Consider the following 12,144-nt stretch of genomic DNA (forward strand, 5'->3'; position numbering starts at 1 on the left):
TATGAAAATTTGTAGCAATTAATATGGAGTGGAAAAAGTACTCAAATTATAGTCTATTTTCCTAAAATAAAGTGCCCCCATTATGGTAAATCATTACCTTGTATTGGAAATACCATTTATTCCATCTTCACACGCTACCCCCATAACCCCATTACCTACTCCAACTATTCCATCTTACTTTTCCTTCTCCACAAACCTCTACTAGGGAAACCTTACTTTTTCCAGAAAAACTCCAAAATGTCACAACATCAAGATACATTTGCTTCTAAAAATACTAAGTCTACTCCAAAATTTAGTGTTCCTCCTATGGGCGTCCCTGATGATGAGATTCTGGATGTTGCTCCTCTCTCTGTTATTCCCGCCGCGGACATTGATTTGAATCAACCCATCTCCATTGATGCCTCCTCTTCTGCATGTTCCAATCAAGGTAATCACTCTAGTATTCTATCTGGTTCAACTCCTGTCACTAAGTATAAGGAAGGAACACACTATATTGATCGTGTTATAAGAGACATAGTTACTAGAATTCTTAATGAAGGCCACTCTGTGAAGGGGGTTGCTACTCCCCTTGTTCAAATGTATCCCCCTCCTGAGGTTGAACAACCTAGTGGTAAGGGTGATGATTCCTCCAGTTCTGAAAAGGCCTTGGCTGCTGAAGGGTTGCGCTCTCTAGGGCAAACCGTGTCTGACAAAGGGAAATTTGTGGCCTCTAACACGGTTAATGCTTCCCACTCTAAGAAGTATGATGATGCAAATGTTATGATTGATCTAGAGAATGGTATCTCTGATGATCAAGAGGAAAGCTTGATTCATCACATAAAGCCAAATGTGGCTAAACGCATGAAGACTCGCAGAGGAAAATTTGTGGCTGAACTTATGTCAGCTAGAGAAGCAAAGAAGATTGTTGTCATTGGTCCCTCCAAACCATGGAGCAAGGTTGAAATAAAGAAGACGAAGGTCAGAGATGATTTTGAGCCTGAAGAGGATGTTGAGGAAGATGTCCCTAACATCTCGCCTGCAAAGAAAACTACTATTAGGAAGTCTCCTGTTAAAGTACATGTTGTTCATTTGGATAACATCTCCTTCCATCTTGAGGATGGAGCTGCTAAGTGGAAATTTGTAATTCAAAGAAGGGTAGTTGTGGAAAGGGAATTGCGAAAAGATGCTGATGATATCAAGGAGGTCATGGACATGATACAAGCTGTTGGGCTTTTGAAGACTGTTGTTGGGTTCTCTCAATGCTATGAAGGTTTAGTCAAGGAATGTATTGTGAATATTCCTGAGGATATTTCTGATAAGAACAACAAGGAGTTCTGCAAGGTGTATGTGAGGGGTAAGTGTATAACATTCTCTCCTACTCTTATTAATAATTTTCTAGGTAGAAATAATGAGGGTGCAGGAGAATTAGAGGTTACAGACGATCAAGTCTGTAGGGAGATTACAGCTAAGCAGGTGAAAGTTTGGCCTTTTAAAAAGCATCTTCCTGCTGGGAAGTTGACTATCAAGTATGCTATCCTGCATAAAATAGGAGCTGCTAACAGGGTCCCTACCAACCATATCTCCACCATTGCTAATACTCTTAGGAGGTTTATTTTTGCTGTTGGGACAAAAGTGAAATTTGACTATGGTAGATATATGTTTGATCAAATCATTAAGCATGCAACTACTAATGTAGTTAAGCTGCCAATTGTTTTTCCCTCTATGATCTGTGGAATTATCTTGAATCAACATCCTGGTATTTTGTGCTCAAATGATTTACCTAGTAGGAGAAAACGATCTCTGTCTGTGCACTACAAACTCTTTGAAGGCAATCATGTCGAGGATATTGTCATGACATCTGCCATGAGGAGGCCAGTCTCAAAAGTTGGAGCAATTACTGAGCTTAAGGAGACATGCAAAGAGCTAGGTGAAGGGATTAGTGTAGCCACAGCTAGAAAACAATCTTTGGAAGCCTTGATTGAAAGCTTGGAGCAGGCTGAGGGTGAAAATGTTGAACATGCTAATGTCAGCCATGAAGAAGAAGCTGAAGCCCACGCCTCTAGTGAGAGGTCTGCTAACAATGATGATGCGAGTGGCAATTCTGCTTCTGGTGCTGCCGAAGAGGCTGCAAACTCAAGCTCTACTGAGTAGCTCTGTTGGCTTTGGTCCCTCTTGTTTTGATGGTTTTCTTGGTTTTTTGGTGGATTTCTTTGTGTGTTTTTTTTGGTTTGTTTCTCAGAATTCTTACAGCTATGTATGTACTTGGTGATGTAACTCTTTAACTTCTGGTATTTCTGTTAAAGACTAGATAGACATTTATTTTGTCTCTTTGGTCTCTTTTGGCTAAAAAGGGGGAGAAGTAGTTGTAGATGTAGCTGAGTATCTTAGCTTAGCTCTGTAGTATTATTGTTGCTCTGCTTGTCTGGTACATGGGGAGAATTCTGGTGTTTATTTGTTTGGTACAGGGGAGAATTCTCTGTGTTCTGTTTGTGTGAAGCAGTGTGGTTGTTGCTTGTTATCGACTGGCTTAAGGGGGAGCTGTTGTGTTCTGGGAAGTTGCATGGACTTGAGGGAGAGTACAAGCACTTGTGTGTCCTGATGTTTGCTAGTTGGTTCTTGCTAGTGTTGTATGTGCAAGTGCTTGTGTGTTTACTGTTGTTATTTTTGCTAGTGATGTATGTATGTTTTCTTCTGCTGCTGAACTAATGCTCTGATTGATTTCTTGTGAACATGTGATTTGTTGTTTGTTTTAGCCAAAATTTTCCAAAGGGGGAATTTGTTGGTTCTATGAATTGGCATCAATTTTGGTAAAACTTAGTGTTATCACAAGATGTCACGCCTGTAGTCTTGACATGTGATATCAGCTTTCTGCAGGTTGTTTGATATGGTTGTGCAGGATTTATTCAAGATGTCAGACCCGATATTATGACATGTGCATACAGAACATTCAGTCTGAATGTTATGTATTTTGTTGTTGTGCTTTTCATGCAAGTCTTTGTGTGCTTATGTGGAGATTGCATGCATTATTCAAGGAGTAATTCTATTTAAAGCCAGAATATTTTGTTTCCCGAAAAGGAATGATTCACTGCTATTTCTTAGGGAATACGCAATAAATAGAATTAGGGTTTCATGCTGCCTAGGCCCATTTAGAAAGCTTCTATTTAAAGACTATGTAAACCTTGTTTTATATATAGAAAACACAAACTGTGAGGTGAGTGAGTATTAGGGTTTTAGTCTTATGTGCGTTTGTGAATTGTGAGCCATTCATCCATCTTGTTGATGTGTGAATTGGACTGAGTTTTTGAGTTGTAATTTGTTCACTCTAAGCTTTGAAGTACGAGTGTATTTGTTTACTTGATTAAAGCTTTTAAGCAAGATCAAGTGTGTGTCTTCTTTCTTTTTGGTATCACTGTTGTGATTAAGGGGGAGTGAGTAGGGTCTCATGTTTAAGAGTTCTTAGATAGAAATCACACGAGTAGAGATTAGGTGAAAAGACTGTAACTTGAAGTTGTTTGCTGAGAGTCTTTGAACTAATTCTGTTTAGTGGATTTTCTTCCTGGCTTGGTAGCCCCTAGACATATGTATGTTTGCACCGAACTGGGTTAACAATTGCTTGTGTCATTTTTCAATTGTTTTCTGGTTTTTATTCTGTTCATATTTCACTTGTTGTTTAGATATTAGTGTCGTGACATTACCTTCGACATCTTGTATCTGATACCAGAATTTTAATTAGTCTATATGTTGGACCTAGGGAAATTGTTATACTTATGCTGGTTGAATAGGGATAGAAGACCTTGAGTAGTGGCATAGAGAATAAACCTAGTCCATGCATTCCAAGCATAGCAATGTCAAGTCCTGCACAAAATCATAAGCAACCACAATCATTGTTCTTTTCTAAGTATACATGCATATGAATTAAAGGTTTTTCAAATACAATCCAGTTGAGTTTTGGATATAGTAAGAAGCAGTAAGATGACAGCAAACCCATATTTCACATAACTTGAAGAATCTATTAAACAAATTGATGTAGTTGAGAAGCATAACCTTGACGCATTTGATTTAGAATGAGAGTGTTGTCGTTCTTTCTTCTGAAAAATATTTTGTTTCATTATTTGAGAACTATGCAGATTATTCTAGGGGGATGAAAAAGTTCACATTCAATCCTCGTTTATTACTGTTATAGATCATGAAGTTTCAGATGAATCTCAAGGACATGATGCAACAGGAGCCCCATGCTTATCTGCAAGCCATACGAATCAGGATTCTTCTAATATCAGATCTCGTCAAACCGATGTGTAGCGGTAAATTCATGACCAGCAAGCTATGGATAAGCTTAACGTCAATAAAATCAGAGTCGCCACCGCGCTTTTATTGTTTCCAAAGGAAAAGGGGAAAGTACAAACAAAACCAAAAGGTAAGAAGTTTTCAAATCAAAACTAACAAAATGCCAGAGATTATAGGTAAGGGGGTTGGTTACACAGAGGGAAGGTGTTAGCACCCAAAGTGTCTTAGGTACTCCTAGGGAGCCCTTTTTATGTATATATGTGTTTTTGGTATAAAAGATGTTTGAGAAAAATAGAGTGTGGGGTTGAGAAAAGAATTCAATGATTATATTTTTGTGTTTGACAAGACCTTCAGACTTGTGCCTACGTACCAACATAAAAATGAGGGATCAAAACCTCGTAGTTCATGGTAACAATTTCAAAATGAGTGGGTTGCTTTTAATAAACGGTTAATAAGAAAGGAACAAAGGACCCACAAGTTTGAATGAAGTTGTTAGTTCTTTTTGTCTTTTGAAATTTTAAGTCAATATAGTTAGATTTATTTACAGGTTTGATTTAAGAAAGAGTTTGAAAATTCAATGACATAAGCCCAAAGTTTCTAATCATTAAAACATGTCTAAATTTGAAATCATAAGCAAAGAAATGTTTTTGAAATGAGGGAGAGATTTTTGAAATTTAAGAAGTGGGAGGAGATGAAGAGGTTATCCTAAGTATAAAATTAAAAGTTAAGAGTTGAAACAAAAACAAAAATTAAATATAGATAAATAAATAACTGAAAAATTAAAATGCAAATAAAATAAACATAGAACATATATAGATAAAAATAGAAATACTAATGTATAGTAGTAGTTTATATGATATTCCAAATGCGATAATATAAGATGAGTTATGTAAATACGAAAAAAATAAAATAAAATAAAAGAGCTATAAAATAAGATGGAATGGTGAGATCATATAGTAAGGATGTCATCTTCCTGAGTGGATCCACGGAGCGTGGCTACTTCTTGCTTGAGCTCTGCGATCTCCTGATATAGACAGTCGGCTTCAGTAGCATGGGTGAGATCAGACACTCCCATCTGTAAAGTGAGGTCAGCCACCTTCTATCTAAGCTCTGTGATATCTCTACGACACTCAGTAATCTGAGTGCGGATGTCGGGTGTCTGCAATGAAAGATTATTAGAGAAAACAATGATTCTGGGAGATGGTGGTGTAGGCGTGTATTCAGCAATGGGTGGTGATCTCGGTTCCTCAACGGTTTCTCCCTGACCCTCAAGAGCATAACTCCAATTCGCTGGATCATGCACACTGGTCATCATAGGGTCTGGCAGTGTGAAATAATGGATAGCCTCGCTGTCAACTAATAGTCGGAACTGACGTGGGTGGAAAGAGGCTCTCCTCATCAACCCTCTAGTCAAACAGAAGTCGATGCCCATGGTAGTGTACCCACAGTAGGTCCGAAGATGTAACAGCTTGCGAGACAGACCTAAAGCGACAGCAATCTGCTTGATAATTCCGCCAACATGGATGACTCCTTCGGTAGATCTAGAGATACCGCTGAGACTGTATAATAAAAAGTTCCCACATGCTACTGGGCGAGACTGGGATGCACAAAATAATAGGAAGATCTCCTCTTCACTCAGTAGTGTCTCTGCATCCGGCTTTCCCAGGAAGGAATATGCTAATATCATCTGAAAGTATCTGAAGGCTGGGTTATGTATGACATGAGACAGCTGCGTAGATGGATCTTGGCTTCCGCCACCCGATATATCACTCCAAAACTTCTCAACCTCCTTACCCAGGAAATATCCCATAGGTGTCTCCGGGATAACATCAAGAGTAGTCCGGGATAGCATCAGGAGTAGTCTGGAAGCCCAATAAGTCGCCGAACTCTTTCTGGTTGAAGGAATACTCAACTCCGAAAAGCCTGAAAGCAGCATACCCGTCTGGTCTAGAATATGGGTCATAGTCGAATGAACTCAGGAACTCCAAAGTCAGGTTCCTATATGTGTTACTCAAGTCATCAGCAAATTGGTCCCAGTGAAGCTGGTGGCTAAGGAATCGGATACTCGGCTCGATACCCAGTGCCTCCATACAGTGTTGATCAGGATAACGTGTGGGTGTCATAGGGAGCTGATACAAAGCAATGTAGCGCTCCCTCTGAGCATTATCTCTATAGGCCACGTGCATGTCATCAAAATCCTGCATCCTGTAAAAGTTAAGAAAGTGATCTTGAAAATACAAACCATTCAAATCTTAGTCTTAATGCAAAATACGATGAAATAAAATAAAAAAAAAATAAAAGTAAATAAATGCGAAAAAGTAAAACGAAAGAAAAACCATGGGTTACCTCCCACGCAGCGCTTGTTTAACGTCATTAGCTTGACGATTAGAATTTATACACATGTAGTAGTAGGAATTGGTAGATCAATCAGGGTGTGGCTCGAGCAGTATGCTGGAATGCCTCCTCCTTCGTAGAGCTTCAATCTTTGTCCATTTACAATGAATGGGCTACAGGTTTGGTTCTTGATTTCTACGGCTCCGGATCTCAGAATTTTGGATACTTCGAAAGGACCAGTCCATCTTGAACGTAGCTTTCCAGGGAAGAGTCGTAACCTAGTGTTGAAAAGGAGAACATAATCGCCTACATTGAAGTTTTTCTTTTCTATTCTTTTATCGTGATAGGCTTTTGTCTTCTCTTTATATATTTTTGCATTCTCGTAGGCAGATTGCCTAAGTTCTTCTAATTTATGAATGTCTAGGGTACGCTTTTCTCCAGCGGCTAAGTAGTCTAAATCCAAAGTTTTAATGGCCCAATAGGCCTTATGCTCTAATTCGAATGGTAAGTGACATGATTTTCCATAAACTAGTTGATAAGGAGTAGTTCCTATAGGGGTTTTGAAAGCGGTTCTATAGGCCCATAATGCTTCTTGAAGCTTCTGAGACCAGTCTCTCCTAGAAATAGAAACAGTTTTCTCTAGGATTTGTTTTATCTCCCTATTAGATACTTCTACTTTGCCACTAGTTTGTGGGTGGTATGGTGTTGCTACTCTATGCCTAACTCCATATTTTCTTAAAAGTTTGTCAAATATTCTCGATATAAAGTGTGATCCTCCATCGCTTATGACTAAACGTGGTGTTCCAAATCTAGGGAATATATAGTTTTTAAATAGTTTGATTACTACCCTAGTGTCGTTTGTGGGTGCAACTATAACTTCAATCCACTTAGACACATAGTCTACGGCTACTAAGATGTACCTATTTCCTAAGGATGGTGGAAAAGGTCCCATGAAATCTATACCCCATACATCAAAGAGTTCTACTTCCTGAATGTTTCTTAAGGGCATTTCGTCACGTCTTGAAATGTTTCCAGTGCGTTGGCATCTATCACATTTGACAATGCAAGCATAGACATCACGCCACATGGTAGGCCAGAATAGGCCAGCTTGAAGAATCTTGGCGTATGTCTTAGAGGTGCTCGCATGTCCACCATAAGGTGCAGAATGACAATGCTCGATAATACTATTTACCTCTTCTTCTGGAACGCAACAGCGAAAAATGCCATCTTTACCCCTTTTGAAAAGGAGCGGTTCGTCCCAATAGAAGTTTCTCACATCGTGGAAGAATTTCTTCTTGCGGTGGTAGTCAAGATCAGGGGGTACTATATCAGCAGCTAGGTAATTAACGAAATCTGCATACCAGGGTACGTTACTTATTGCTAAGGAATTTTGGGAATGCTCGTAAAGATCTAGGTTATTATCTTCAATGGTTTCTACTCTAGCAATCAGTCTATCATAGGCGAAATCATCATTTATGGGTACTAGTTCAGGTTTTAGATGTTCCTGCCTAGAAAGGTGATCGGCTACTACATTTTTAGTGCCTTTTTTATCTCTTATGTCTAAATCAAACTCTTGTAGGAATAGAATCCATCGGAGTAATCTGGGCTTAGCATCTTTTTTACTTAATAGGTAACGAATGGCAGCATGATCGGTGTAAACTATAATTTTTGCTCCAACTAGATAAGATCTAAATTTGTCTATAGCGAAGACTACAGCGAGTAATTCTTTTTCAGTTGTTGCGTAGTTAAGTTGGGCAGCATCTAGGGTTCTACTGGCATAATAAATGGCATGTAATTTTTTATCTTTCCTTTGTCCTAGAACGGCTCCAACTGCGTAATCACTAGCATCGCACATTATCTCAAAAGGTTCTGACCAATCAGGTGGTTTCATAATGGGTGCAGATACTAATGCTTGCTTTAAAAGATTAAATGCGTCATTACATTTTTCATCGAAAATGAATTCAACATCTTTCATTAAAAGTCCGGTTAAAGGTTTAGTTATTTTGGAGAAGTCCTTAATAAAACGCCGGTAGCATCCAGTGTGTCCAAGGAGGCTTCGGACTTCTCTGATGGTTTTGGGTGGTTTTAGGTTTTCTATAACTTCTATTTTAGCTTTATCTACCTCTATACCTTTCTCGGAAACTATATGTCCTAAAATTATTCCTTCGGTTACCATAAAATGACATTTTTCCCAATTTAGCACGAGGTTCACCTCCACGCATCTCTCTAGGATTTTCTCAAGGTTGGCAAGACAATTGTGGAAATCAAATCCGCAAACCGAGAAATCATCCATAAACACTTCCATGATACCATCTAGGTAATCTGCAAAGATTGACATCATGCAACGTTGGAAAGTAGCTGGGGCGTTATAGAGGCCGAACGACATTCGTCTGTAGGCAAAAGTTCCATAAGGGCGTGTAAAGGTAGTTTTTTCTTGATCTTCGGGATGGATAGGTATTTGGAAGAATCTAGAGTATCCATCTAGATAACAGAAGTAAGAGTGTCTGGCTAGACGCTCCAACATCTGGTCTATAAATGGTAAAGGGAAATGATCCTTCCTAGTTGCTTTATTTACTTTTCTATAATCTATACACATCCGCCATCCTCCTTCTAAACGTTTTGCTACATGTTCACCTTTATCGTTTTACACGACTATGATGCCTCCCTTTTTAGGTACTACATGCACAGGGCTCACCCACTTACTATCCAAGATCTGGTAGATTATACCTGCCTCAAGTAACTTAAGAACTTCCTTTTTAACAACATCACTCATTATAGGGTTTATTCTTTTCTGATGTTCCCTAGAGGGTTTTGAATCTTCTTCTAGTGAAATCCGATGCATGCATACGGATGGACTTATACCTTTCAGGTCAGAGATATTATATCCTAAGGCTGAGGGATATCTTCGTAAAACATCTAAAAGTTGGTTCGTTTCCTTTTGGCTCAAGGTAGCACTAACTATAACTGGACGCTTCATCTTTTCATCGAGGAACTCATATCTCAGGTTCTTAGGCAGTTCCTTAAGTTCTAAGGTTGGTTTCTTAGGGCATGGCATAGGATCTGGGGTAAGGGATAAACATTCGTAAAGGTTATCATCGATGTAGGGTTTCTTAAAGTCATCATCTTCTCTTATGAGAGTTGATGGTAACTTAATTGTTTTTATAATTTCTTTTTGTTCTAATTCTCTAACACATTCATCAATGATATCTAAGGCATAACACGAGTCTCCCATCACAGGTGCCATAAGAAATTTCGAAAGTATAAATTCTATTTTCTCGTCACCTACCTCAAATGTCAACTTTCCTTTCTTGACATCTATTGTGGCTCCTGCAGTCGATAAGAATGGTCTACCTAGAAGGATTGGTATATCATTGTCCTCTTCGATGTCCATGACAACAAAATCAGTAGGGATAAATAGATGACCTATCCTAACAGGAACATCTTCTAAAATGCCTATCGGATATTTAATAGATCTATCGGCTAACTGAAGTGACATCTTAGTGGGCTGTAATTCTCCTAAGTTTAACCTCTCACAAACCGCTAAAGGCATTAGGCTCACACTAGCTCCTAAGTCTAAAAAATCTTTTTTGATGACATGATTACCCAAAAGGCAAGGAATGGAGAAATTTCCAGGATTGTTATCTTTCTTTGCTAATTTGACCTCGGAAATAGCATTACATTCCAAAGGCTTCGGATCATCAAGTCTAAGTTTGTTGGTAAGGATGTCTTTGAGAAATTTTGCATAAGAAGGTATTTGGGTAATGGCTTCTGTGAAAGGGATTTGTACATGAAGTTTTTCTATAACTTAAATAAATTTTTGATACTGTTTATTGATCTGGGTTTGTTTGAGTCTTTGCGGATATGGTATAGGTGGTTTATATGGCGGGGGTGGTACGTAAGTTTTATCTTTAGGTTTTTCTCCTTTATCTCGACCTTCCTGGTTTTCAGGTTCCTCTGGTTCCTTTACTTCGTCCGGGGGTTTGGTACATTCCTTAGAAGTTTCGGGTTCACTCAATCTAGGGTTTGGTGGCTCATCATAAGCGTTCCCACTTCGTAGGGTAATGGCATTGGCTTGTCCTCTCGGATTTTGTTGAGGTTGTCCAGGGAACTGTCCTCCAGGTGTGGTCTGAGGGGCTTGGTTTAAAGCTACCTGAGAGATCTGGGTTTCAAGCATCTTGGTATGAGTAACTATTTGGTCAACCTTGGTTCCTAACTGAGTAATCAATTCGTTAACATGAATGTTTTGGTTCATGAACTCCTTGTTTTGTTGGGTTTGAGCGGTGATAAAATTTTCCATAATTTTCTCAAGGCTCGGCTTTGGTGGTACAGGTTGCATAGGTTGATTAGATCTAGGGGCTTGATAACTAGGTCTTAAGGTGCATTATTTTGGATAGGGTTATTGTTTTTATAGGAGAAGTTCGGGTGATTCCTCCATCCAGGGTTATAGGTATTCGAGTATGGGTTCCCTTGGGTGTAGTTCACTTGCTCAGAGTGGGTTTCGTTTAATAGACTGCATTCTGCAGATTGCTGTCCTTGGGTTCCACATATCTCACAATCTGACGAAACTGCGGCTACAGTATTCGGGTTTATGCACATATGCTCGACTTTGAGGGCTAATGCGTCCATTTTAGCTTGCATCATGTCTATAGAGCTTAGTTCATGCACTCCTCCTTGGGCTTCCTTCTTCTCAACTGTCGCTCGTTCGACTCCCCATGATTGATGGTTTTGAGCCATATCTTTAATGAGGGCACTAGCTTCAGGATAAGGTTTGTTCATCAGAGCACCGTCTGCGGCAGCGTCGATGGTCATCTTTGTGTTGTAATGAAGTCCATTATAGAAGGTTTGAATGATTAACCAATTTTCTAAACCATTATATGGGCATGCTCGTAATAACTCTTTATATCTCTCCCAAGCTTCGAACAACGATTCTCCTTGGTTTTGGGTAAATCTAGTTATATGGTTTCGAAGAACGACGGTCTTACTTGGGGGAAAATATCTAGCAAGAAAAACTCTCCTAAGGTTATCCCAAGTCGTAATGGAATTGGGTGGAAGGGAATCTAACCATGATAGGGCTTTATCTCTGAGGGAAAAAGGGAATAATCTTAAACGTATTGCCTCAGGAGAAGCTCCATTGGTTTTAAAAGTATCTGCTAATTGAAGAAATATTTTTAAATGTTGGTTTGGGTTCTCGGTAGCGAGACCCGCGAATTGTCTCTGTTGCACTAGTTGCAATAGGGATGGTTTAAGTTCAAAATTATTAGTTGGTATGGTTGTGTTTACTATACTAGAACTAGGTTCTTCATTAGATGGTTGAGCGAAGTCCTTAAGAGGTCTTTGGTTTTGATCTTCTGCCATAGCTCTCTTAATTCTATGAAAGAATAAACGTGCGCGAGCGTAACGTTCAGGTTCCGCCAGAGGGTATACTAAGCTTAAACTTCCGGTACTGCGAGTTCTTCACATTGACCGGTGGGAAATAGCCTAAGTCTAAACGATATAACAACAGGAAAATGAAATTTGACGAAATTGGTCCCCGACAACGGTGCCAAA

At 39.2% G+C, this 12,144-nt stretch overlaps 1 protein-coding gene and 1 non-coding gene across 2 annotated transcripts; both read left to right on the top strand.

Moving 5' to 3' along the window:
* Window positions 1-237: 237 nt before the first annotated feature.
* LOC127136472 (uncharacterized) lies at window positions 238-2,130 on the top strand. The gene has a single exon (XM_051063021.1). The coding sequence runs from the start codon at window positions 238-240 to the stop codon at window positions 2,128-2,130; it is 1,893 nt and encodes a 630-aa protein (XP_050918978.1).
* Window positions 2,131-11,461: 9,331 nt separating this feature from the next.
* LOC127077486 (small nucleolar RNA R71) lies at window positions 11,462-11,568 on the top strand. The gene has a single exon (XR_007787290.1). It is a non-coding gene; the product is annotated as a small nucleolar RNA R71 (small nucleolar RNA).
* Window positions 11,569-12,144: the final 576 nt, after the last annotated feature.

The sequence above is a fragment of the Lathyrus oleraceus genome, chromosome 4 (assembly GCF_024323335.1).
Source record: "Lathyrus oleraceus cultivar Zhongwan6 chromosome 4, CAAS_Psat_ZW6_1.0, whole genome shotgun sequence".
NCBI classification, from domain to species: Eukaryota; Viridiplantae; Streptophyta; class Magnoliopsida; order Fabales; family Fabaceae; genus Lathyrus; species Lathyrus oleraceus.

What these genes read in the sequence shown, in the direction of transcription:
- LOC127136472 (XM_051063021.1), top strand. Translation starts at nt 238, where the DNA reads ATGTCACAACATCAAGATACATTTGCTTCTAAAAATACTAAGTCTACT.